The 26,935-nt window shown below is 54.9% G+C and overlaps 3 protein-coding genes across 3 annotated transcripts in view; all 3 read left to right on the top strand.

Moving 5' to 3' along the window:
• Positions 1-902: 902 nt before the first annotated feature.
• NRARP (NOTCH regulated ankyrin repeat protein) lies at positions 903-4,345 on the top strand. The gene has a single exon (XM_066201307.1). It carries the CDS (start codon positions 1,083-1,085, stop codon positions 1,434-1,436), a length of 354 nt encoding a protein of 117 aa, XP_066057404.1. The 5' UTR covers positions 903-1,082; the 3' UTR covers positions 1,437-4,345.
• A 10,808-nt stretch (positions 4,346-15,153) lies between these two features.
• AMBP (alpha-1-microglobulin/bikunin precursor) lies at positions 15,154-21,097 on the top strand. The gene is made up of 10 exons (XM_066201428.1): positions 15,154-15,317; positions 15,937-16,079; positions 16,368-16,444; positions 16,933-17,046; positions 17,659-17,760; positions 18,388-18,425; positions 19,236-19,314; positions 19,400-19,567; positions 19,720-19,896; positions 20,952-21,097. Exons 1-10 carry the CDS (start codon positions 15,207-15,209, stop codon positions 20,981-20,983), a joined length of 1,041 nt encoding a protein of 346 aa, XP_066057525.1. The 5' UTR covers positions 15,154-15,206; the 3' UTR covers positions 20,984-21,097.
• Positions 21,098-22,000: 903 nt separating this feature from the next.
• RABL6 (RAB, member RAS oncogene family like 6) overlaps positions 22,001-26,935 on the top strand; it is a 52,481-nt gene continuing 47,546 nt past the window's right edge. The window contains exon 1 of the mRNA XM_066201609.1: positions 22,001-22,452. Within this exon, the coding sequence (XP_066057706.1) occupies positions 22,323-22,452 (130 nt within the window). The 5' untranslated portion in view covers positions 22,001-22,322. The remainder of the gene's footprint in view (positions 22,453-26,935) is intronic.

The raw sequence follows: 26,935 nt of genomic DNA, 5'->3' as shown, positions 1-26,935 counted from the left end.
AAATGCCCGGGAGGAGGTGGGAGCTGGCCCGGGAGCGCCGCTTCCCACCTGGACCAGCCGTTTGCTCCCCGGAGACCAAACGGGAACAGGAGGTGGGCCGGGGGTGCAAGTAGGCCCTGCTGGAGGGTCCCCCCCAGCACCGTTTCTGGTTGATGCACTGTTTTCGGGATTTTTTTCCCCAATTTTCCGCCTCCCTGCGGTGTCCACAGCTCCCAGCGCTCCCGCGCCAGGAACATGGTCATCGGCTGGGCAGCGGGTCCGACCCTGAATAAAGCCCCAGGGAGCCGAAATGAGCCCCTCCGGGGCTGGCAGGACATGGTGGGGGCTGCATCTTTTCCCCCTTAAATCAATTCCACCCGTGGGTCCCTGAAACCCGGTGCAGCCCCCCCTGGGAGCCCGCAGAGGGGCTGGACCCCGCGAGCTGAACGCCCCGTTCCGCTCCGTGACCTGTCCTGTTGGCTCATGGGGACACAAACCCGCAGCAACCCTCCTCCAAATCGGAGGTAACCGCAAGCCCCTTGGTGACCGTCATTCTTGCTGGTCCCGGCTGGGGGGCCCGAGCCGAGCCGAGCCGAGCCGAGCCGAGCCGAGCCGAGCCGAGCCGAGCCGAGCCGAGCCGCCAGCGCAGCCCCGAGCGGGGCCGAGCGAAGCCGAGGCGGGAGCGCCCCCCATCGCCCCCTCCCTCCCTCGCAGCGCGCGCGGCACCCGCGCCCGTCCGGTTCATCCCGTGGAGGGGGCGTGCCCTCCCCGCTCTGCCACGCCTCCCTCTTCCTTTCAGACCAATAGGTGCGCGGGGCGCGGATCCCGCCCCCGAGGCGCGTCACGGCCGTGCCATTGTTATGCAAATAAAAGGGCGGGTAAAAGGCGCGCGCGGGCCGGGGCGCTGCAGAGGCGCGGGGCGCGGGCAGCGGAGCAGCGAGAGCCGGAGCGGCGGGCTGGGCTGGGCCAGGCCGGGCCGGGGCGCGGCGGCAGCACCACAGCCCAGCCCCGGCAGCGGCCGCAGCACCGCCTGCCCGCCGCCGCATGCCCGGGCGGGCGCCGCCGTCGCCGTCCATGCGGGGCGGCGGGGCCGAGGCGGCGGCATGAGCCAGAGCGAGGTGTCGCCGTGCGCGGCGCCGCCGCCGCCCCCCAGCCAGCGAGTGTTCCAGGAGGCGGTGCGGCGCGGCAACACCAAGGAGCTGCAATCGCTGCTGCAGAACATGACGAACTGCGAGTTCAACGTCAACTCCTTCGGTCCCGAGGGGCAGACGGCGCTGCACCAGTCCGTCATAGACGGCAACCTCGAGCTCGTCAAGCTCCTGGTCAAGTTCGGCGCCGACATCCGCCTGGCCAACCGCGATGGCTGGAGCGCCCTGCACATCGCCGCCTTCGGGGGCCACCAGGACATCGTCCTCTACCTGATCACCAAGGCCAAATACTCCGCTGGCGCACGGTGATGCCGGGGCTGCCCCCAGCTCCGCTCGCCCGGTGATGCTGGGTCCCCCCCACCCCGCGTTCCCCCGGCGATGTCGGCTCCCGCTCCCCCGGTGATGCCGGGGACCCTCCCCGCTCCCCCGGCCGCCAGAGCTGCTCCCGCCCCCGCCCGGGGGGTGTTTGGCGAAGATTTGGGGCCCCACGCAGAACACGTCACCGCTTTTACATTTTTAAGTTTTTTGGTTGCTCGTTTGGGTTTTTTTTTAATCTTCCAAGGGTTGTTTCCTACTGTAACGTGGTTTTTTTTCCTCCATCTACCTCGGCTGCACTCACAGTATTCACGGTTTCAGTTTGACATCTGGGCAGATGCTTTAACAACCCCCGTTCCCTCTCCGCTAATATTTAATCCCCCACCCCGCCCTCCTCGCTCCCGACCCTCCCATTTAAAGTGTTCTGGCTCAGAAACGAATTCATTTCAACGTCCCCAAAAGCCGCCCCGCAGCCCCCCACTGGTGCTGGGGTCCTCTCTCCGGTGCCAGCCCCAGCCCCGGGTGCGATGTCCCATCCATGGGCTGGTGCACCCGGCCGGCCGCGGCCTTCCTGGCGAGGAAGAGTGGGAAAGTCTTCTTCCTCTCCAAGGTTCTCCCAGTGTTTTCCCACCGCTGACTTTTTTTTTGTCGAGGCGACTCCGTTGGATTATGACAGACGTGGTTTTTTCACCCCAGTTGCTCCTGGGTTTGGTTGATTTTGTGTTGGGTTTTCTGCTTTGCTTCTTCCTTCGGTGTCTGAAGAAAGTCTGCGTCCTCACCCACTCCACAAATCTGTTTAGCTCACGTGAGATCCCAGGAAAAGACATTGAGTCCTTGTGGTTTTGTGTGTAAAGGGGGATTAGCAAATCCTGGACTGTTTTTTTTTCTTTTTTAAAAAAGTGAAATAAACTCTAGAGGCAGAGGATTTGCTTTTGCACAGAAAAGGGGCGCGAGCGCTCTCTGCTGCCTACAGAGATGCTGGAAAACTACTGAAAAAAGTTTGGGAACTTTTATTTTTTTCTTTTGGTGAAACTTGGATAACACTTCTCAATGCAGAACGATTCACCTGACGTACGTACACTCACCCGCCTTTTATAGGAGATATATATCCCGCTGTATATATCTTTATAAAGGAAAGGGAGGAAGCAGAGCGAGCCACCCGAAGGCGCATTTTGAAGTGACTGCACGTATAATCTCAAATGCTGCTTTTTTATTGCTATGGCACAAGAACATCCATTTGGAAAATGCAGAAAAGTTCACAAGTCTCCTTTCTCCTGCTGGTCTTTCAGCCCTCTTCTCCTCGTCTGCACTAAAGCCTCCATATCACTGCCATCACCCTGCTCTTTCCTCTCTTGCTCCCTGCATCCAAACCATTCTGATTAAAAACGAGAAAAGAAAATAGTTACCTGCTGGTTTATTGGGGTTGTGTCTTACCTATTTATCGTGTCTGTATATATTTGTGGGTGAAGATTGTGAGCCTGGTTTTGTTTGAAGCTGGTGGTGAGTGTTTCAAAGATATGGTTTGGGATATATGCTTTTTTGTTGTTCTTTTTTTCTTTTTCTAGTCTTAAAACTAAAAAAAACAAAACTAGAGTCTGCCCTGACTTTTTCCCATTGCACTGAATATTCTGCTTTGTCTCTGATGGTTTCACCTGCAGTTGTTTGCGTTTTGTTGGGTTTTTTGTTTGTTTTTGTTCTTGGTCCACTTCAACAATTTGAGAAGATTTCAAAAGCTCCAGATTTAAGGAAGAAAAAAGAGAAAAGCCCTGTAAAAATGTCTACTGTTAACGCTGTAATTTGCAAGGAACTGCTTGGCCGAAGTCTTTCTGTGAGCATTGAAGGGGGTGTCCAGCACTTCCACTGGTGCTTCTGTGCGATAGTTACGGGGTGGGAACAAGACCTTTCCTAGTGAGGTTTTATCGTTGTTACCAGATGGTTGCACATTTTTTTTTTTTTACTTAAATGGATTTGCCACAATGAAATGTCATAACATTTATGACATGATATTAAAAAGTGTATTGTAAAGCCAAGTTCTAGATGGATTTTTAAAAAGAAATCTTGGTTATAAACCCAGTCTAAAGGGAGCTCTGTCCTGTGTTGTAAAGACAACATGATGTAACCCATATTTATATTTTTATAAAATACCTATTAAGACTGTGAATCTCCTGTGTGAATTGCTGGGTGAGTTGTTTAAGAAAAGCATTGTTCCTTTCCAGCCTCCTGGAGCTTTAGACACGCTGAGATTTTTGGGAAACTGTACGTCGGGGAAGGGGGTTTGCTCTGAAATTGTGAGTTGATGTATTTTTACATCCCTTTGTATTTTACTGAAAAGCTGCTGCCCTTCCTAGTCCCTAGAGTTTCAATTTTCTATGCAACCCCCACACCCCCGTCTTTCTTGATCCTGAGAAGTAAAAGGGATGCAGATTGATTCAAATTGAAATGAGGGTCCCCCCACCCCCCTTGTTGGCTCATCATGCTGCTGACCCTTCACGCCAAAACGGGGAGTACAAGAAAAAAAAAAGAGGCAGGTGGGGGAGGCTCTTTCATGCATGACTGGTTGCCTTCCAGCAGTCATCTTTTTAATTATTATTATTATTTTTGTAAGAAGAATATATTGATAATGTCAGTGAAATAAGCAGACATTGAAGCTGATGCACAGATTGCTCCAGAAAGGAGTTTTTCTGTAGATTTTTCTTTAGATGCGAATACCTTTTTTAATTATGTTAATTAATGTTAAGAATTTTTAGGCTTATATTGAAGCTGTATGTGGGTCACTATATGATCATTTCTAACTGGATAAAGTCTGTACAGTACAGCATATTCCTGAGTGTATGATATAGATGTGTAGCCCCAGAGTGCGAAATTTATAAATAAATTTTTCATTGATCTTTTTATAAAAAAAACCACCGGAGGCTGTTTTGTTTGTTCTTTTCCATGTGGTTATTGGCAATGCTGGGTGTTCCCTGTGGTGGGGGGTGGCTGGTGTCTCTTCTGGTGTCAAACCTGGAGCTGTTCTGGGTTTGGATGCAGCCCTGGAGGGAGATGGCTGGGATGGATTTGGGGGGAAGTGTGGCTCCTTCCCACAGGCTGGAGGAAGTTCCCTAGGCTCAGGGATGTCCTGGTTTGCCCTATCGCAGCATTCAGAGCCTGGTAGATGGGTGATGACTCAGACCAAACCCTGGTGCTGGATGGGGATGTGCTGTTTGAGGCATTCCTAAAGAAGCTACTTGTCCCCAGGGAGTGAGAGGAGAGCTCAGCAGCCAGTCCTGGGATGAGGAATTTGGGGTGCATTTTTGGGGCTGCAGCCCCAGCCTGTCTGGCTGAGAACCCCGCAGCTCCCTGTGACCATTCCCAGCTTTTTGATTCCAGCCTGGGCCCAAGGAAGGGTCTGAGGCCCCTCAGGCTGTGGGGATGGGGTCACTGGTGTCTTCAGCTGCCCTAAGGAAGGGCCACAGGGTGAGGGTCAGCGTGGCCTCTTCACCCCCAAAGGCATCTCTGTCCTCTGGCATGGCTTAGAGTGGAGCAGTGCCTAGCAGGGCTGAGCCCTTCTCTAGAGGCTTTCCTGGCAGGACCTAGCTGCTCCAGGAAGCCGAAGAGCAGAGGCAGCCCTATGCCTGCACTGCTGGGCCCTGCACGAGGCCAGGGCTTTGAAGGCATGATGCAGCCAAGCCTCCCTTGCTGGCACTAGTGGAGGGGTCAGATGAGGCTTTTTCTCTATCAGTAATTCTGCCAGCTCTGCAAATGCCTAAATCCCAGGGAAATTTGTGCCGTGCTCAGTTTGGCTCTGGGTGTGGGTTCCCAGGGATGCAAGGACTGATGTCCTGCAAACACAGTGGGGAGGAAACCTGGAGAAAAGGCTCAGTGTGACCTTTCCAGGTTGGCCAAACTCCACTCCACTGTGCCAAGCCCTGTGCCATCTGCTGCCAGCATGGGCCAGTGCCTGGCAGAAACACAGCTGGTGTCCCCAGGTGCCCTGGGGACATGCAGCCACCCAGGCAGCAGCCCAGTATGAACAACACAGGCACAAAGTGACCCGGATGGGTTTGAGCAGGAGGAAAAAGATGATGCCAAAACCATCAGTCACAACCACTGGGGGTCCTTCACCTGGGGTACTGCGGCAGCTGCTGACTCCCAAACTGTTGGGGTGTGGAGCAAGCACTGCTCCCCTCTCCAGCCACGGCGCTGTGTGACATTGACCACCAGCCTGTGCCACCAAACCTCACAGTGGCTGAGCTCCCCAGGGCGCGTGGGGTTACACTTGTGGCTGGAAGTAATCCCAGCCTCATCCCTTTGTGCTTGGAATGCTGCAAAACCTCATCCTGGTGCCTACGATGGGATTTCACAGAGCTGGGCTCACCTGTCTCAGCTCAGCCCTGCAGCTTCTTGCCCTCCACCTTGTCCCAGGGCCCCAGAGAGCTGGGCTGGGCCAGCCACCACCTCAAGAATGGGTTTTTCTGGGGAAATGCAGCATTTCTGTGCATGGCTCCTCTTCCCACAGTGGATGGGCTGGGCCGGGGTCTCCAGCAGCCCCTTATTTGGGCACCCCCCTGGAGCCAGGCCCAGAAAAGCCTCTCTGTGTTCCCCACATATGATGGCTCTGGCAGTGGAAATGTGCTGAGAAAAAAAACAGCTGAACCCCAACCCCAGGGCTGAGCATCCTGGGGAGCAGCTGCCCTGGTGCCAAGCTCCTCCCAAGGCCCAGGGCCACCCCATTTTGCAGCTTTTCCCTACAGAAACCCTGTCCAAGAAATCTAGGAACTTCAAAGACTTTTTTTTTCCTTTTTTTCTTTCCCTTTTCTATTTTTGTTCCAATAACACAAAAATATTGGATGGTTTGGTGGCATAAGCGCATTCTTCTGGCATTTTTGCCTGTCCCTGGTTGCGTGTTATTGTCCGTCAGCTGCATTATGTAGGTGCTCTTGTTCCAAGAGAAACCAAAGCAAGAATTTGAACTTTCAAGTGCTTCCTGCCATTGTGTTTTGCTTTTGTTTGTGCTGCTGACTTCAAACCAGATGGATCGGGCTCCCCTCCGGCCGGGGGGTGATGGGAAGTCAACACAGCCCGGTGAGGTCTGACAGCTTTGTCTTCTCTTCTATTGCCCTTCATCCGTCAAGCCCGGCCATCGGCGCTGAATCTGCCGTCACATATGGATGCGGGGGAGGAGGTGGGATTTTATTTGAATTTCAGGGAGCTTAACACAGTAAGTAATGAATGAGAAAGAAAGACAGCGAGCGGGCAAGCAAGAGGGGACAGGCTGTAATCAAAATTCAGGACATTTTAAATAGATGCTTTGTTGGGCATTTGTATGACTATGATAATGCCACAGCCCGACAGTCCAAAGAGGAGTTACCTTTTTTAACACAAAAAATCAGTCAACTTCTGTTCAGTGCCAGTGAGGAGCTGGTGGCTCAGGCTGCCCAGCCAGGCTGGCCTCATTTCCAAACTTCAGAATTTTTTGCCACTTCTCAAGGCATTCTGGGATCCATCCCTGTGGGTGTGTTGATGGATGGATGGATGGATTGGTGGATGGATGGATGGATGGATGGATGGATGGATGGATGGATGGATGGATGGATGGTCAGCAGCACCAGGGTCTTCAGTGCATCATGCAGGACAGGACAGCTCATGGTTTCAGTCTATTTTTGCTGCTGACCCAAATCTGCTGCAGTATTTGGTGCTGGGACTGAGTGCAGAGGTCTTGTCCCCGGTATCCATCCCAGGTCACCCCATTCCTACAGCAATGAGTCATTTCATGCTCTTCTTGGGGTGTACACAAGCTTCACACACTGCTATGAGGTGAGCATGGGATTTTCAGTGCCATCCCCCATGCCCTGAAATCACTGTCACTCTACAGACCCTCATGCTTGGAGGACTGTGTCCTCTCCAGGATGCTCCCAGCATAGTGTAGGCAGCTCCAATTTCTCCTTGGTGCAGCAAGTGCCCCCAGAAATAGACGCTGCTCCATTGTGCAGGAAGGAGAAATCTCTTCCCAAAACCTCTGCAGCTGCCATGTTCCTCTGCCACCATGAGCGCCCATCTTAGGGTGCCCAGGGAGAGGTGACCTCTGGGTCTCCCCCTGGGTGGGACACAGACCTGTAGGCTCAGTGGAATTTTTTTTTTTTAATTTTTTTTTTTGTTAACAGGTTTTTCTTCCTGAGAAGAAATGGTGAAGCAGGACAACATTGCGGTTTGTCTGGTTTTGGGGAAGACAGTGGATTTGGGGTTTGAATCTGGAAGAGTGGAAGGTGCTTGGCTGGAGGGATTGAGGGATGGCAGAAGGCCTAGGGGGATCACTGGGGACATGGAGGGGTAGAGGAATGCAGGGAGAGGGGCTGGCTGGGAGGGATGGGGAATAGCAGCCTGATGGGATGGATGGGTAAGGGATGGGTAGAAGAATGGAGAGAGGCAAAGCTGGACAGCTGGAGCGATAATGGGGTTGGGGGTGCTTGGGACAACTATTTTAACTGGAAACTCCTCATTCATCCCGACTCCAAGAGTGTTCTGTGACTGGGAGCAGACCCTGAGGGCAAGCCAAGGAGAACAGCATCTCCAGCAGCACTGTCAGGTGATGGCAGATCTCAGCCCAGCTGAGCTGGTGGTGTCCTTCTGGCTCTTTTTAGGAAGAGACTCCCCAGAAGGGGAAAATTCCCCAACCAGCTGTATATTTATCCCAGTAGGATGGCTATGGCTCTGCTGACCCCTCCTCAGTGGGGCATGGAGGACATGGACAAGAGCACCAAGCAGTTGGCAGAGTGTGCCCAATGAGCAGAGCCCTGCACAGCACTGGCTGGAGGGGACATGGACACAGGGGATATTGGCTGACCAACACTCGGTGGCTCTGCTGTGATGCATTTGGAGGGCAGCTGAGGCTGAGCCTTCACGGAGAACCTGAGCAGCACCCTGGGACTGATGGTTTGTGCTCTGAAACATGACAACAGAATGAACAGATCCTGGCTTCAAATGAATCCTGCAACTAAGGAGAGCCTCTGCTTGGAAGCAGTGCCTCTGCAGCCTCCTCTCACCCCAAGATTGCCATGTCTGTTCTTGTTTTCTCCAGGTGAAAAATCCGTTCCCACCCCTGTGCACTCCCCAGCAATGTTCTCACACATGAATGCAGTTGCATAAACAGGCTCTGAATGTGTGCAGCCCTCAAGGTTTCCTGTCCTGGACTAGACTCTGATGTCTCAGTGTTGTCACCCCTCCAGCTGGGGCAGGAGCTGGGTGGCAGCTCCCTGGACTCCTGATTTCCTTTAATTATGACTAAACCACTTAGTCACCCAGTGGCAGGAGGGCTTTCCTTGGTGTGAGTGGAAGAGTGGAGGCAGGGTTTCGGTGCGCTCTGAGGGTTTTCCTGAGTGCCCCATCCCATGGCCAGTCTTCCCCTTGGAGAGGATTACTGGATTTCCAGAAACCCACCACCCTTGGGGAACTGGCAGGTGCTGTGACAATTACTGGATCTCTTTATGGAGGCTTTGGTTTGGAGGCCACTGATGGGGGACCCCACCCCAGCCTCAGGGGCCTGGGCACTTGATGGCCCAAGGGAACTGGGCTGGGGGTACAGGAAGGTGCTGGCTCAGCATCCACCTCCTGCCTGTGCCCAGGAGCTGGGGGGCATAGGGCAGCCCTTGCCTCATGCCACAGTGCCAGGATCAAGCCTCGACCCCCAGCACAGTGCGCAGACCCGGAGTCTATCCCCAGTGGGTCCCCACATTTCTCCTTGCTCACATTCATAGCTACGGTGACAACTCTGAGCTGCCCCCATCCCATTTTCCACTCACTGCTCCCCCTTATTCAAAGCCTCTGTCCTTTTAAGCTGTTTTTTTCCCTCCTATTCATTTCCCGGACGCCTCAATCCTTTTCTCCTGCCTAGCCCCTCTCCTGAGCAGCTGCTATGCTAATAAGCATGAGGCAGAAAAGGGAGCGAGCCTTTGCAGGGCTGGGGAGGAGAGAAAGACCCCAGAGCCCTCCAAATGCTAAATAAATCCAAGGCTGGAGCAGCATCCCTGAACAAAGAGGCCTGGCCTCCCCCCCCTCCTTCCCCTCTTCCCAATTCCAGCACCTTTTCACATTCAAATCCATTAAACAGCGAGCAGAAAGACCCCGAGTATTCATAGCATTGCATTAAAGAGAAAGCCCCGTGGTCCCTCTCCATCGGGCTGGGCAGAGGGAAGGGCTCTCCATCCCCTCTGGGCTGGGAATCACCCAGCTCCGGAGGGAGGACAAATGCCTCTGGCACTGTACCGCACCTCCCTGAGATCCAGGGCTCTTCCCCACATGGGACTCTTGGCCTTCTCCAGTGGGATGGAGCCCCTTGTTCCTACAGGCAGCTCATGGGGGCTGCATTGGAGCCTGGGGGTGCAGCAGGACGGGGACCCCTACATCTCTGGCCCACTGACATTGCTACAGCAATGACAGGGCAATGGGGACACTCAGATTGGAGGGTGGTGAAGATAACCCCCAGGCAAGGGCAGGTCTCTTGATCCCAGTGATGGGTGAGGAGAGAGTGCTCCTGCCAGGCCAGGCACAGCCAAGGGCGCTATGATGGTGCTCACCAGCCCCTGAGCAATGACCAGCCACCACTGCCTTACCACAACTGGTGCCTTCCCAGCACAGCAAGTGCCTTGAGCTGGTAACAGAGATCCCTTGCATCAAAACTGATTATTTCATACCCACTGTGCCTATTTTGCCCTAAAGTCAGAGCAGCTTTCTGGTGCAAAGACCACAGATCTCATTCCCTGAGCAGGAGGAGGCAGGGATAGAGGTGGATGTACAGTAGGCTCCCTATCAACTGCTGAGGCTGGTGGTGGGAATGCCTGAAAGGATGGGACTCTTCTCTGGAGGAAAAATAGGTGGGCATTTTCTTCTTCTGCCTTCTTGGATGGAAATGGATGCTCACCTCCAGAAAGGATTTTATGCTCTTCTCAGAGACTAAGTTTCTGCTGGAATCACAGAACTCCAGGAGATGGGGCTTTTAGTACCAAATACTGAAAAATCCTTTGAAGTCATGGATTTAATGTGTTAGGAATGAATGATGCCAGCTGGACCATGGAGACCATGATGGTCACCTGCAGTGCTCAGGAGGCAGCAATACCTGGGACCCTCCTGCACAGTTTGGTCAGTGGGGTGGGATTCAGCTCTGACCATAGAGGTCCATGTGAGGTGGCATCTGTGGAAGACGGGGAAGGATGGCAGCACAAAGAACTTCCCTAAGCTTGTTTTACTGCTTTGTGATGTCCTGGCATGTCCTTCCTGACCTCTGTTCTGGAGTCATCCCAGGTGTCCTGGGCACTCTGAAGCATCTCAGCTGGCACACAGTGCTGTCTTTCGGTGCCTGAATCCTGCTCTGCACCAGTACAATGAGGAGTCTGGAAGGTGATCAAGGCTGCCCTGACAGGCCACCTCCATGGGCTCAGTCATATCCCACTCTGGGCTCCTACATTCATGCTTACCTGGTCACCAGGGCTCCATCATGACCACTGCAGGTGCTGCACAGATTTGGGGTGCATGAGGGACCAGACCAGCAAGACATCTAGATCAGAAAATGGGGAGACATGGGACAACACTCAGGAAAATGAGAATGACATTAACCACTACATGGGACATGGGACACAGGAGCTCAGACCCCTGCCCCTGCAGTGCAGGAGCCCAAAGCTGTGTGAGCAGTGCCCGGAGTGCGTCCCTGCATGGGAACCCCAGCTCCCCAAGTTGCTCCTCAGTGTGGGGTCCCTGAGGTGCCTTCACAGGTGAGGTTTTGGGGCTGTAGGACTTGGCTGACCCACCCCATCCCTGCTTCCCACTGCAGACCACCCAGCTCCTCAGGCCAGGGAGAATCGTGTTTACTCTGGGACCTTTCTGGGCTCCACAAGGCATGTGTTCCCCCAGAAATCAGCTCTGTGGAGTGAATGTCAGCAGGGACCCCAAGAGGTTTCTGAGAACAACTTCCCCTATCCCATGAAGGAAACCAGCTTTAGTCAGGAGTCAGCCTCAAATTCCCAGTTCATGAAGAAGCTCCCTCCCATAGGGAACTTGCATGCAAACTACAGACTGACCCAGCTCATCAGAAACAGGTAGGGCCTGTGCTGCTGCAGCATCCATGGAGTGTCCTTGAGCAGAGACAGTGGGCATCTGCACCACACTGCTTTGACCAGGGCACTCCCTTCTCCCTTCTACCTGTGCCTCACCTGAGGCAGGACATGAAGAATTGACCTGGCATGGAGAGACATGCAAAGCCCCAGGTGATGCCAACACCACAGTCCTTCTCCTGGATGACTCCCCATGTGTCTCTCCATGGGTCAGTGACTGGTCCACTGTTGTCCACCATGGTCCACCATTGCCCTCGGGGACCCCTCATTCCCAGTGCGGCCCTAAGCCCACCCGCCATCTCGCTCTGCTCCAGTTCTTCCTGAGGACCAGCCCTAGCAGGGAATGCACCTGTCCTAGACCTGCCTCCAGAGCAGCCCCGTTTGCACCCTGACCTGCACGGCCCTGGGAGGTGCTGAGAAGGGCAGGGTTTTAGGGGATCTTCTAAGAAACAACACAGTTAACAAGCGCAGGGGCACCGCCATCTCTGCTGCCAAGGCTGTGGCTTGGAAGTACCCCAGCCCTTCTCCAGATCTTACAGACCTGCTGCAGGCTCCAGCCTTCCTTTGAGCTCCAAAGCCTCCAGCCCTGCCTGGCCCATAGCTCTGCTGAGGTGAGGGCTGGGAACATCCCAGAGGCACGAATTGCCCCACATTGCTCCTAGACTGCTCCAAGGGCTGTCCCAGCTGTCTCCTCATCCTTGTGGGAATGGCTGGGGACATTGTGTCCTAAGCGAGACGGGCTGACCCAGGGGACCTGCAAGCATCACAGCACTGCTATCTTCCATCGTGACTGCACCTCGAGGGGTGTGGTGGGATCATCCTGGGCAGGTCTACCTGCGGCAGCGGGTGGGACAGGGGTCCGGGGCGTCCCTCCGAGGGGCAGGCCGGCGAGAAAAGTCCCTGCTTAGCAATGCAGGAATGCAGGTCGGGTTGAATGCGGCGGAGGCGGGTCTGATCTGGTGCCCCACTAAGCCTCCATTCTTTCCCAGCCGGTGCATCTTGTATTCAGGCTGCCTGCTCCTAAGCAGAGCGTCTTTAATCCTTCCCTTGTCTCCTCCATTCCCTTTCAGGCCTTTGGCCAATGGTAAGGGGATGAGCAGCTCTCTGCAGGAAGGAAATTAAAAGCGAGGAGGAGGGTAGGGAGGAGGAGAGTGCGGGGAGGGGGACTTGGAAGGGGAGACAATCCTGGAGTGGAGATGCCAGTCATCGGGGTCTCAATAGCCCCATTCACCCTGCCCAGCCACACAGAAAATCAGGGTCACCAGGATCCATGCCCTGCCTGGAGACAACTGTTGCTTTATTCTTTTTAATTGCTGGAAAACGCAGAAAAGTTCACTTGTGTGTGTGGCTGGCTCCGGTGGGGGCTGCGCCGGGGGGCGCGGGCGGCAAAGGGGCGGGAGGGACGGGGTAGAGCCCGACCCGCAGCGAGAAGGACACAAAAAGCAGACGCACGTGAGGGTGGAGGGTGCGACCCGGCGCGGCGGAGGAGCATCTGCACGGCCGGGCAGCCGAGCGGCGGCTCGGACACGGGCCGAACGCCGGGACGGGGACAGGGCGGCATCGCCTCCTGGGCGTGCATGGGAAGGGTTCCCGGGGTTTTGAGGTGGAGGGGCCAGGCAGAAAAGAGCTGTGCAGACAGACGTGTGAGCAGATGTGTCCCCACATCTCCGGGCACAGAGAAGGCTGGTTGATGCTTCTGGCTGGAAACACAGAGACCAGGCAGCTCAGAGCACACATGGGACACCCAGTGGCACACCAACACCCAACCCGAGGGTGCTGACACAGCTCCCAGATGGACATAGGGCTGTGCCATCTCCGCTTTGAGATACTTCTCCAAGTGCCACCCCAGTCAGGTGGAGATTCTACCTCTGCACCGGCAGAGCCATACCCAGCGGATGTCCCAGAGAACAGCTGTGGGGAAGCAGCTGTTCTCTCACTCTACCATCCACCCCTCTTGGCGTCCCATGTGCCCAGATGTGGCTGAACACCAGTCTTGACAAACAGGCCATCACAGGCTGTTGCCACCCATCAGCAGCCCAGCAGTGCCGCACCGGCAGCTTGGCAGTTGCCCTCTAGGTCTGATGTGTGGTGAGTGCCGAGGCACACACTGGGAGGGGAACAAGGGTCCCTGGGCCAAAGATGGAGCCAGTCCCATCCTGTCTCTACCAGGGACATCTCTGTGCACCCTGACATGGGCAGGGACATCTTCCACTATCCCAGGGTGCTCCAAGCCCTGTCCAACTTGGCCTTGGCTACTTCCAGGAATGGGGCAGCCACAGGCCCTCTGGGCAACCTGTGCCACGGCTTCCTCACCCTCACAGGGAACAATTTCGTTCTAATATCTAATATAAATATCTCCTCTTTTAGTTTAAAGTAGTTGCCCCTTGTCCTATCACTATCTGCCCGTGTAAAAAGTCACCCTCGCTGTCTTTTACAAGCCTCCTCTTAGTACAGGTTTCCCCGGTGCTCATCGCTGTCCGGACCGAAGGAAGGGGGACCAGGGGAGCCCCTCCGCCCTCCCATGACTGCAGCGGGGCCGGAGCAGGGCTGTCATTCCTTACCGCCGGCTGCCACCTAGTGATGGAGGGACTCGGGCAGCGGGGACCCAGCGTGGGGACCCTGGGAAGGGACTCCGGGCTTGGGGCTGGAGCCCAAGGTTTTGCTGCGCCGGGGATGCTCCTCCAGAGAGAGTAGGCGGGGCGAGGAGGAGGGGGGCTCCCGAAGACCTCTGTGCCGCAAGTCCGCGTCTGTCCCGCGCTCCCGACACACAGGGATGTGGCAGGAAGATCTGTTTGTGGACATGTCCAGGCTGTATCTGCCAGTTCTACCGCTATCTCGCAGCCCCGTGCCCAGGCAGCAGCACCTGCTGGTCCTTTTCCAAGGGTCCGTCAGTGGGCGCAGGGAATGGAGGGTGAAAGTCCGGCTGACTTTTGCCAGTGTGCCGCCAGCTCTGGCCCTTCTCCACAAATATTGGGCCGTGGCCACCTGCAGAGGGGCTCCTGCCCTTTGCTCTGTTTGCAGTTTCTCTCGGGCTGTTTGATTTCTGTTAATCATCCCACGAAGGCAAACACTGCTGGGAAGGATTGAGGATGGCCCAGCATTTCCCGCTCCTGCCGGCCCAGGGACCCTCGACTGTAGGATGGGTCACACCCAGCCAGATCCTGGATGTTGGCCATCAGCTTGGGACTGCCTGGAAGGGGTCCAAAAGGGGAGCAGAAAACTCAGACTCTGTTCCCTATGGACACTGATTAGATAGCCTGGGGTAAGCCCTGAGGGATCTCAGTGCTCTCCTCACCACAGGGTCAAGCTGGTCCATCAGGGCTGGGGCTCTTTATAGGATGACAGAGCAGGAATATGAATCCCAACATAGAGTAAAGGAGAAAGACAGCTCCAGGCCTCTTGGTATAGGAGCAGGCAAGGGTGAGGAGCTCAGCCTGGTGTGGCTGGGAGGGTGCTTGTCTCCACTCCTGCACCCCACACAGCTCCTTGCACATCATCACCACTGCCAAGGGCAGTGGTGCTTCCCGGGCCACACACCCCACCTCCCCCGGCAGCCCCCCCGCAGGCTGGCTGGCCCCGCTGGCCCTGGTCTGAAGGTCACAGTGCTGCTCAGTGGGGGCAGTGCAGAGTCCAGGATCCCACTGGAGTGCTGAGGCTCAGCAGCACTCCGAAGACACCAGCCATGATTATCTGGGGTCTGCTTTCCCTTCTCCTCTTCACTGTGGCTCGTGGAACCTCCATCAGAGATCAGGATGAAGATATCCAAGTGCAGGAGAATTTTGAGGTTGAACGGGTAATGGCAGCTTGTGGTCCCTTAATTCTGGGGGCAAAAGGGGGGGGGGTAAGATTTCTTCCATTTTCCTCCAGGATAAAAGGGCAATAATGCCCATGCCCATGCCAGGCTGTGCAGGACAAGCATTGGCAGTGTGGCACTCTCTGGGTGCTACTCAGGAGATGCCCGCCTCTGAGGTGGCCTCATCCTGGCAAACCCGAGGCAGGGCAGCTGCAATCCAAGCGCCAGGGTAGGTGAGTCCCGTGGAATGCCTGTGGTTCAGCATGCAGGGTTTCTGTGGGATGCAGGCTGCCTGGGAGATCCCCCATAACACATCCTGTCCCCTGCCAGGCTCCATACAGCCCTGCATGTGTGCCCAGGTCTGGGTCTCGCTGGTATCCATGGGGGGATGCCAGCCTGATGCCTCCAGCCCTGCCTCATAGTCAGTGAACCAAGAAAAATTCTGCTCAGTGCCGATAAACTTCCCAAATCCTGCAGCACCTCTGGCCTCTGCACCCTGCACCATCACCTCCCAGTTTCTCCCTGGGTCAGGAGTATTTCAACTCTGCACAAAACCAGGTGATGTCTCACCTTGGTGAGGAGGGCTCATGGTGCAGACATCTCTCTCTTCTCCCTGCAGATGTACGGGAAGTGGTTTGACATCGCCATCGGCACAACCTGCAAATGGATGAAGAACTACAAGGAGAAGTTCAGCATGGGCACTCTGGTGCTGCGCCCTGGCCTCAGCGCCGACCAGATCAGCACTACCAGCACCAGGCTGCGGTATGGGGCACTGCTGGGAACGCTGCTAGAGGAGCTTGAGCCTCCTCCAAAGCCACCCCACGCAGGGGTGCCCCCTCTCTCAGGGGCTGGGACAGACACAGGGGTTATTTGCTCTGTCTGGCATCCAAGCCCTGAGGAGGGGTTGGATTGGGCTCAAATACCTGATGCCTTGGGCAGCACGATTTCAGGGATCCTGCACCATGGCCTTGGTGCCTCAGACATGATTTTTGTGCCATAACCAGGGGAAAAAAATTCTCCAAGTAGCTGATTGTTTCCTCCTCTCTCCAGGCAAGGTGACTGCACACAAGTCTCAGGGGAGTACCAGAAGACCAGCACCCCTGGCAAATACACCTACTACAACCCCAGTGAGTTGGGCTGAGGCATGGCTGGGAGATGGGGACCAGCTCTGGGGACAGCTGGCAGAGGTGGAAGGGGTTCAGAAAAGCAGGGCTCAGAGGCCACTCCACAGTTTGGGTCATTTCCAGCCAAAGTATAGATAGAGTAAAGCTGCAGGGAAAGGGCTGTTTGAGCACTGTCTCTGCATAGCCACACCATGATGAAATGGTGCAGCAGGTCACTCCTGCCCACAGGGTCCCAGGCTGGGGCAGGGACCAGCCACACTTCAGGAGCATTAGTGGTATCTCAGTCATTCGCAGCTCTTGGTTTCCAGTCCCCTCAGCTAAGAGACTGGTGAGCCTAAATGGAGTCATGGTTGTATCTGAGTCTGCTTCCCAAAAATCATGATATTTTAATTAGATGCTTGATTTCAGTCCCCAGGCTTGGGGCTGTCCTACACTGCTCCATCTCACTGTGAGGAGCAAGAATTACATCCCTGTGTCTCTGTCTCACCCAGAATGGAATATGTCTATCCAGTCCTATGTGCTCCGTACCAACTATGAAGAATATGCTGTCATTCTGATGGAGAAGAAAAGCAGTTTTGGTCCAAGCACCACCTTGAAGCTGTATGGTATGACTGGCCATGGCACTTGAGGGCAAGCAGGCTCTAGGGTGGACCAGCACAGCTCACAAACACCACCCAAGGGTCTCTCAGCTCCCTTGGCCTTAAGGGACCTGACCATGGGCTTTGGAAACGGTGGCTTAGACCACCTCATCTTTGGCATGGCAGACGTGGAGTCTCATGGCTCCATGAGAGTCACACCAGGCACTGAACAGCCAAACCAGCGAGGGGTTCGGGATGAAGATGGTGGTATCAGCTTAGAGGAAACCCAGCCCTGAAGTGGCAGGAGATGCTGTCTTCCATGATTAAGAAACATTAAACCCATTTTGTCCAAGCCCTTGGTCAAGGCTCGTCAAGAACAACAGGCTTCCCAGGGAAGCAGTGACATCACTGTGCCTGGTAGGGTTCAAAAAACATGTAGATATGGGGCTTAGGGACATATTTTAGGGTGGACATAGCAGTGCTGGGTCAATGGCTGGGCTCAATCTTTGCTTCCCTGATTCTATGTTGGGAAGGACCAGGAGGCTGGTGTTGAACCTGCCTGCAGCCACCTGAGTTCAGTGAGTGCTTGGGGGCTGCACTCCCACACCAACCCTGCTCACAGCCCATTCTCTTTCCCAGGGAGGAGTCCAGAGCTGCGGGAGGATCTCATTGAGTCTTTCCATCAGTTCGCTCTGGAGATGGGCATCCCTGAAGACTCCATATTCATCCTGGCCAACAGAGGTAACCTCCCATGGGGCATATGCCCCTCAGGCTTCCCAGAGCACTCCAGCTGCTCCTTCTGGGTCTGCCGAGCTGGGGAGATGGGGGATGGTCAGAAGGGAGGGAGGAGAGACAAATGCTTTGGTAGTATTTGGATGAAAAGGAAATAAGGCCATGTATCAGTCAGGATTCCACCAGAGAAATCAGCTTCCAGTCAGAGGGGTCCGTGCTGGGCTGCCAGGTCAATGCAACTACACCACTGTGCTGGGATGAGGGCATGGGACACTTATGTCTGGTCCCCAGGCTCGGTGCTGCCAGCACCTGGAAGGTTCCTTGCTCAGTCTGCAGTTCAGAAGGGGCTAGCATGATGGAGAGAGCGTGTGTGTGTGGCGGGGGGGGGGGGGGTAGGATTTTGGGGGGACCCAGGGGGGCATGGGGATTTCAGGGCGATGGAGAGAGGCATGGGCATTTTAAGATAGTGCTTCTGTGAGTGGGAGGTGGAAAGCAGTTCCACCACACTGGGTGGAACTGGGAGGGTGTCCCCTTGCCCAGGGTCCTGCATGTGCACAGTGCTGGACCCACTGAGGTGAGTTTGTCAGGACACCTCTCCTCTCACACTGCTCATCTTCTCTCCTACTTCTGGGCCAGGTGAATGTGTTCCTCAGGAGACTGAAAATGCTCCCCAGGTGAGTGGGCCAGCTGGGACCTTCTGAAGTGGATCAAGGCCAGAGACATCCCTTCCAAGACAAACTCACTGAAGATCAGGTGTCCAGGGAGAAGGCTCCATGGACAGGACATGTTGTTTGGGCAGTGGCTCCACTGACCGTCCTGGGAGTTGCTCTTCCACCTCTGCTGATGGGCTTTGCCTGCAAGGATGGGGGAAAGGCAGGTGCAGGCTGCAGGGGGAGGGTCCTGGTGGCCACTTGGGCACAAGAACTTATTTCCAAGTGGAAGCCTTTTCCTACTCTGATTTTTTGACAGTGTGAAGGTTGCTGGTGTTTCCTTGCTCCTTGCCTGTTTGTGTGTGTCCCAGCCAGGCTGTAAGCCCCTTCTCTAGGGATGGGGAAGCTTAGCACCCACTGGTCCTTCAACTTCCATCACTTAGCACCTCCCAGTCTCTCAGGGTTGAGTGTTGAAAGATTTTCCAGGGGGAATGGAACTTTCATAGGAGAAATAACGCAGTTGACTCAAGAGCAGGTAACACACCATTGAGGCATATGTCCAGCACAGGACATGACTCTGGCACTTTGAGTGTCTTCATCCACAACCTGGGATTGTGGACCCCACACTGGAAGAGCACGGGGCTGAGAAGATCATGAGGTGTGGAGGGATCACACCCTGCAGACCCAAGATCAGTGACTGGAGACATGCTGGGAGCACAGAGGAGGGTTGGAGCCTGAGGTGCTCCTGACACAGCCTACCCTGAGGGCAATGGGGTGGGTAGCACGTCCCACAGGAGGGACTGATGGCAGCTGTGTGTTTCCTTTCTGGTGCAGAGGGCACGGAGATCAGTCCTGCCCCTGGAGGAGGGCTCAGCCGCAGGACCCCTGCCCACTTACATTGGCAATAAGGAAGGTAGGTCCCAGGGGACGGGGCTGCATTGGGACCCCCCTGGCCGGCACTCCCATTTGCCTGAGACCCACAGAGTGCTGCTCCACAGACTCGTGCCGGCTGAGCCGGGATCCCGGGCCCTGCAGCGGGATGCTCTCCCGCTTCTTCTACAACTCCTCCTCCATGGCCTGTGAAACTTTCCTGTACGGAGGCTGTCTGGGCAATGGCAACAACTTCTACTCAGAAAAGGAGTGTCTGCAGGCATGCCGGACCGAGGGTGAGAATCCTGGCTGGGCCAGGGCACTGGAGCTGCCTTCGCTGAGGCATCACAAAGGATCTGAGCATTGCCTTAAATGCCACGGCTGGCATCCACGTGGGAGGTGTGGGGATCCCTGGACCCCCCACCTCACGCAGCTCCTGTCCCTGCAGCTGCCTGCAGGCTGCCCATTGTCCCGGGTCCCTGCCAGGCACTGGTGACGCGCTGGGCCTTCGATGCAGCCCAGGGCAAGTGCATCACCTTCAGCTATGGGGGCTGCAAGGGCAACGGGAACCAATTCTACTCGGAGAAGGAGTGCAAGGAGTACTGCGGGGCTCCTCAGCTGGCAGGTATTTCCCTTGGCCCCCCACCCCAGGGCAGCAGCCTGCACCACCTCCTGTCCTGCACTGGGTCTGCCTGGGGTGGGGACAGGGCTGTCCTGGTTCTGGATGGGTCTGTCCTGGTTCTGGATGGGTCTGTCCTGACTCTGGATGGGTCCAGGATGGGTCCATCGTGGGCTAGGGGTGGGCTTGTCATGGGTCCAGCATCCGTCTGGCTCTGGATTGGTTTTGTGTTCTGCCTGCGTCATTCTGGCAGAATTCAGGATGGGTGTGTCCTTGGGCTGGGGTGGGTTTGTCATGGGTCCATGGTGGGTGTGGGATGGTTTTGTGCTGTGTCTTAGGAGGGATCTGTCCTGAGTAGGGAATACGGCCATTAACCCACAGACAGTATGGCACAGTGGGACTGGGCAGGCTGCAGACATGCTGAGGCCATGACTGAACCTCAGTGAGGTCTTGATGAGAGAGGGAATGTCCCCAGGCAGGTTGGGGTGCAGTGGGGAGCAGTGGAGGCGACAGCCCCTGGGCTGAAAGATTTGGGGGTGTGGGAACCCTGACACCAACTAAGGACCTACTCAGGGTCCCTGTTGGGGGTGTGACACCTTGCCAGGCCCACCAGCTCCAGCCAGTGCAGGGGTTTTCATACTTCACAACAGGTACCGCTCAGCCCTCCAGGGAAATGATGACCAGGTTGTCAGGAGTGTGGCAGAGAAAACCTTCCTGCAGAGAGGGGTGACTGAGGCGTCTTCTACCACATCCAGCCCTGGGCTAGTCTGCTCCAAGGACAGCAGGAGCTGGGGATTTGGCCTGACCCCAGGATGGGAGATGGAGCCTGTCTTAGGGCAGAACCCATCTTTAATAATCCCTGCCAGCAACATAAAGTACATTAATGCCACCGTGGCACAAAGTGCAGGACAACATGGATATGCACAGGTGGTCTAGGATGCTGCCCTCATCCATCACTGCTGGTAGGGACAAAGTGGGAAGCAGCATCCATCGTCTGTGACTGCAGGGTGATGAGGGGTCTGGGGGTCTGTCCATCACCTGCTGTGTCTCTTCACTTGCAGAGGACGAGGAGCTCCTGCATCTTTCCAACTGATGCAGGCAGAGGATGAGAGGCGGGTACCCAGCACCAGGTTCCTGCAGCATCGTGCTGGCAGCTGTGGCAGCACAGGAGATACCCCCAGCAGTAAATGTCTCTCATGTGACCAAAGAGCCTAGTGTCAATCCTCAGGCTGGTGGGGAGTGGGGTGAGGGGCGCAGGAGGGGCAGGGGATGCTGTGGGGTCCTCTCTGGCCTCCCTGGTGGGTGTCCCCACCTCCTCGGGGTTATTGGGTTATCCCCACTGAGTCTCCGACCCTTCGTCAGGCCGCTGCCCTCTCCCACACAGGGCCGGGTGGCTGGAGGGGCACGGAGAGGCTCAGGCGTCCCGCTGCATGCGCTCCAGCCCCCATTTCCTAGGGCATGGGCCTGGGCTGCCGGGAAGGGGACGGCAAGGGAGGATAGTGTCTGCTCCTCCCTAAAGGTGAATGATTGCATTTGGCTCGGGGTCATGGTACGACCAGGAAGGCCCATGTGTGGCCGAGATGGGGGCCACGGGGAAGGGGGACAATCACGGGGTTATATGGGGTTTGCAGCATGAGATTACGGGGTGTCAGAGAGGACCCTGAGCCGTCACAGAAGAGTTACAGGGCTATGAGGGTCACCAGAAAATGGGACTAGCACAGGAGCGGAAGACACGGGTTAAGGCAAGTCCCGGCGGTTAGGGGTCCCAGGAAAGGATTAGAGGTGTTTTGAGGGTAGTGCCAGGGATGGTGCGGTGGCCTTGTGAGGGGTTATGGGGGTCATGGGTGGGGGGTGTGAAGATGTCAAGTGGGATCGAGAGAGTCTTGGGGGGCTGTGGCGGTCCCATGGGGGCATGGCCGGGGTTATGGGTGTCACGCTGCGGGGGTCTCGGGCGAGTTGGGCTACACTGGACCTTCGAGGGGGCCCCGCGGGGGATCTCGGGAGTCCCCGCGGCAACCGCGCTCCGCACCCTTCTGTCCCCCGCCGGCCCCCGTACCCGCGCCGCGCGTGCCCTGGCCTCCCGCGGTGAGGCGGAAGAACTAAGATGGCGGCGGCGGGAACCGCGCACCGCCCCCGCTCCCCACGCCCGGCCCCCGGCACCGGCCCCCGGCGGGGCTGAGCGGCTCGACCCCAGCGACCCGCGCCGTTCCCCAGGCAGCGGCTCCACCGCCCCGTGCCGGGACATGCCCCGATAGTGTCTCTCCTCCCCCGGCGCAGCTTCCTCCTGCCGGGCCGGGCCCGCACACCTCCGCCCCGCATGGCCGGGCCGGCCCCGCCGCAGCCCTGAGCCGCCCCGTGCCTCCGCCGCGGCCGCCCGGCCCCTGAGCCCGCGCTTGGCGCGTTCCCTGGGGTGCAGGTGTGGGACCGCGAAGATGTTCTCGGCCCTGAAGAAGCTGGTGGGCTCGGACCAGACTGCGGTCCGCGACAAAAACATCCCTGCGGGGCTGCAGTCCATGAACCAAGCGCTGCAGAGGAGGTTCGCCAAGGGAGTCCAGTATAACAGTGAGTCGGAGCGCTGGGCCGGGACGGTTCGGCCAGCCCGGGGGGAGGTGGGCGGCCTTGTCTGGCGCCCCGTGGGGTGCCCGGGGACCGCGTAGAGGCTGGGAGTGCGTGTGCTTTCTTTGTGCAGGTCGGTGCTTTTATCCTTATTCGCGCAAAGCCGAGTTTGGAATTAAACGTTGGAGCTCGTGGGAGGAGTGAGGGATGGGAAACTTTTCTCTTTCGGTGCAGGATTCGGGACCTGCGGTGCAGCAGCGTCCCTGAGCGCTGCCTGCCGGCTGTGGCACAGGAGAGAGTGCCTCGTACATCCGTTTGTGTCAGTTCGAGCATCAAGAGGGTAACTCCCCTGAGTGCGTGGGTGACCTTCCCTGCAGCGCAGGATAATGGTGTTTGTAGTTAAGCTATAGTGGTTGTATGATAAGAGTCTATTAAAAAGGGCTTTAATAAAAGGTGGATAGTGAATACCTCTGTGTGCCCTTGGTACATCATTTCATCCTGACTGTCTTTTCTGCAAGTGATACTTTTGCTCTTTTCTCGAGGAATGCTTTCAGAATTTTTTCCTCTCAGTGTTGAGGCTTAGGGCTGCATTTTTCCCTTGGAGCTCAGTAAAAATGATTTCTAGTACAGTGTTTCAGGAGGGCACTGCAAGTATGTGAAATATGTCCCAAAGTAACCATTGTGAGACAGGGACAACAGTTATGTCATACCTGCTGAAAATAGTGCTGGTTCCAGAGAAGGCTGCGAGTACCAGCTCGTCTGTGTGGATCCAGGAAGGCAAGGGAGGCAGATTGCAGAAGGCTGAGAGATTGGCAGGTGGGAAAAAGACTGATTTGTAAACGTGGCACTGGATAATTTCTGTAAAGGCACACGTGTTGGAGGAATAGAGCTTTTGTTGGATCTTGGTCTGAAATAGAATGTGAGGGAGAAGTTACACTTTGGGTTTTGGGGTGGTTTTTTTCTTTGTTTAATATTACGGCGATTGGCTGTGCTTTGGGACTGAGGTTTTGAAGTGCTCTGCTTTACTAGAGAGAGCATTTGATGCCTTTGTCCATAGTGCATCTGCAGATATGCCAGTGCTGTTTAATTTATAAAATTAGTGTCTTAGCAGGCAGTCCTGTATGTGAAAAGCAGCAGCGTGCTTGTTGAGACTGAATTTCCAGTGAAAGATGGGGGTGAGAATGAAGGTGCTGCCTTGAAACACAGCACTGCATCCTTAAACATGTACTGGAGATCTGCTGGTCTCAGACTGGTGGTTTGTGCAGAGGCTTCGTGTGGCCCAGAAGACCCGCATGCTGCATGGGCAGCTGAGGGCCAGAGATCAGGTAGCTAATACCAGCTTGTGAATTATGTAAGAGCCAGGAGCTGACTTCTCAGACAGGGGAGGTTTGTGCTGCGGACAGAAGGGATCAGCTGCATCCTGCTGGCACGGGATGGGACCAGCTCTGCTCCGTGGTGACTGCATCGTGCCAGACCTGTGGATGCGCACCTGCCTGCCGTTTGTGCAAGGCCAAAGATGCTAACTGTAGCTTTGCTGCTTTTTGTCTTATTAGTGAAAGCCTCAGGAGAGGTTTTTGGTTTGTGCTCTTTCTTTTCAGGATTTGTGTTCTAGTTACTGTTTTATAGCTGAAAACCGCAGCTTTCTGTCACTGCCTTAAGGCAAGCTTTCCAATCTCCATAGTAACTCTTCCCAGCATAACTGTTATATAATATTTATAGGAGATACAGGCTGTCTTACCAAAGGGCTTCCAGGTACCCCCCATAGCCATGGCACTGGGGAGGTGGGAGACGTTCCAGCATGGTGAGGTGGTCTCAGTTGAAGGTGGATTGTGCAGGAATGTCATTACAAGGGCCATTGCTCAGGAAGGACAGAACTGCAAATCCTGTGCATTGCCAATTCTCCTTTCTTAGCAAATTCCTGACATTCAGCAGAGGAGTGCAGGATGGGGTTTGGAGCCACTGTTAGCACACAAAGATCTTTACAGCTCCTCTGTTTCCCTGAAACTGTCTAAACCTAAACCAAAGGGCACTGTGATTTGTTTTACAGAAACGTTTCTTTGCTGCATTAGACTGCTACAGATCCTGAATGAAGCCTGTTTTCTTCCCAGAAATATACTTAGTGTGCTGAGAATTCCTTGGGTTGTTCACTGATAGAGCAGGCTGGGACACAGGCCTTGTACTTGGCTCTGGGTGCCTTCCTGGGCTCAGAGCAGCCCCTGCTGTGCCAGCCCTGTGGCTCAGGTACATTTTATAACAGATAGCCCGGTGTTTGAGGTGATGATGGAGGCTGTGAAGTGTTTTAATGGCACAGATGGTTACAGACCCCAGGTAGAATAGAGCTTTAAGTTGAATCCAAATGATTTCTTTCCATGGTCCCTCTCCTACACAGTCAACTTTTCAAAAGGAAGAGCATTGCAGGGTGGGAAGGTTTAGATTTCTAATGAAATTATGAGAGCAGAGACCAGTACCAGCCTTTGGCAGCAATCAGGTCCTTTGTTAGGGACATCCTATTGTAAAACAAAAGCATTTCCACACTGCATTCCAACACACACACAGTCTGTACCATTTGCGTGGAGCTGCTGTGGTTCACATCCAGTTAACACCAGAGTTCCCTGAGCACTCAGATAGCACAGAACTGAAAATGACATGAAAATGCCATGTGTGTCATGGCTGGAATGTTTGTAAGGGATCACGATTCTAGGGGTGGGGAACCAGTCTTTGTGAAAGCTTGCTCTTGTTTCCCTGCTTGGGATACCCTGGATCAGGTGTGCTGTGTGACTGTTTCAAGGGCTGTGCTGGCCCTGTGAGGGAGCGTGGCAAGAGCAAGTAAGATGAAGTGGCGCTTACGCCTTTGGCAGCAGTGCTTGTTTGAACAGATGACAAGAGCAGTTGCAGAACGTCATTTTGAGCAGCAGGGTTCTCAAACATAACCATTTATATAAGGCAGTGATGGGCACACAATGGTCTTGGGATTTGCTGATCAGGGACAGAAACCAAAGACGTGGGGGTGCCAAATGTCTTTGGCATCCATTTTGACATCCATTCTGTGCCCCAGACATGGAACCCTTGCTCTGGGCTTTACACATTGCATCCAGTGGCATCACTTGACAAACCCCACTGCTATGTGTGCCTGGAGCACAGGCTGAACAGTCATCAGTGCTTGGATACCAAAGGCAGTAGCTCCAAGAATTTCCCCCACTCCCTTCTCCTTATTAATTTTTCTGCCTAACATATTCCTTAAAAGACAAAACTTAACTAATACCGTGTACCTTTTTAGTAAGCATTATAGTCCTTTCTTCTTTTGTGTTGCTTTGGAGTTGTAGCTCCCAGACTTATTGTTCAGTATTTTCATTCAGCACAACTCCCAAAAGGAAGGCTTCTCCTCTTCCTGCCACTTCCCACCTTCTCTTGTTTTCTCCTATGGCTGACACAGGTGTTTGTGCAGCATGTGCCGGCCCTGATTTGCCTGCTGCTGGCCTGTGCCTATGGGAAGTGTGCTTGGGCAGGGTCTGCAGGGCAGGTAATGCTGCTTTTTGCAGCAGAACAAGCTCAAAGCGTTTCATTTGAAATCCCAAAGACCTTAATGAGCGTAAGGTTGTGACTCTCTTGGTGGGGTTATTAGTTTCGGGATCTTTGCTACAGAGTCCTGGAGGAATGTGGGCAAAGCTGGGAATTCCTGATTTCTAGTTCCTAGCTGGTCTCAGACCTGTTCTCTGGGGCTGTGTCATCACTGCTCTGCTTCCATTTCCCCATCTGGAGAATGGAAATCCCTCTAAGTTTTCCTGATGCAGTGACAATAAAGTGATTCCTTTAGCTTTTTCCTTGCCTCTTGATCTGTTCCCCATCCCTACCCTTCTTCCCACAGATAATTTTCCTGTCTTTGCTACAAACCTCTGGCTATTTGCAGTAAGTACTGATCTAACTTCAAAATAAGGCAAGAGTTTTACTTGATAGCTTTAACCTCACCGGTAATTACTGTTCCTCTTTCCACATTCAGCCACAGCCCGGGCCTATGATGCACCAGCCTGGCTGTGCTTGGAAGCTCACTCGGGCCTTCCTGCCTTGCAGATGCCTGTCACTGAGCACACCTGCCCCAGCCAAAGTCCCAAATACAGACTTTGCTTCGATAAAAGCAATTTGTGTCACCTGCCTTCTTCCTGTTCTGTTTTTAAAGACTTTTTCTTTCTTCAGGAAAAGAGTCAGTGAGAACTTGTGCATTATGTAGGAGAAGAGAGGTCCTAATGGAGAGTGCTGGAGCTGGAAGGGGCCCTTGGACCTGCTCAGACTGAGTGTGTGGTGCCACAAGCACCTTGCACTGATCTGAACGTCAGCTGATTAGGGCTGGGGGGATTCCCTTGCACTCCAGCCGTGCCTCCCATGTGCTGCTCAGGTTGCTCATTCAGCTGGGCATTGGAGCTAGAGAAGAAAACTGAAAATGGATAATTTTGAGGTTATTTCTCAGCCAGTTAAGTTTCTTGATTCTGCTCCG

This window comes from Chamaea fasciata, unplaced genomic scaffold (genome assembly GCF_029207755.1).
Source record: "Chamaea fasciata isolate MVZ Bird 193981 ecotype frontalis unplaced genomic scaffold, bChaFas1.0.hap1 SCAF_20, whole genome shotgun sequence".
NCBI lineage: Eukaryota > Metazoa > Chordata > Aves > Passeriformes > Sylviidae > Chamaea > Chamaea fasciata.
Note: the sequence above shows the minus strand (reverse complement) of the source record. Positions and strands in the feature narration are given on the sequence as shown.

Bases quoted from the DNA above. Each gene is read 5' to 3' on its own strand.
- NRARP (XM_066201307.1), top strand. From the start codon at position 1,083: ATGAGCCAGAGCGAGGTGTCGCCGTGCGCGGCGCCGCCGCCGCCCCCC.
- AMBP (XM_066201428.1), top strand. From the start codon at position 15,207: ATGATTATCTGGGGTCTGCTTTCCCTTCTCCTCTTCACTGTGGCTCGT. The intron at 16,080-16,367 runs GTATGGGGCACT...TCCTCTCTCCAG, and splicing joins ACTACCAGCACCAGGCTGCG to GCAAGGTGACTGCACACAAG. The intron at 17,761-18,387 runs GTAACCTCCCAT...CTTCTGGGCCAG, and splicing joins ATTCATCCTGGCCAACAGAG to GTGAATGTGTTCCTCAGGAG.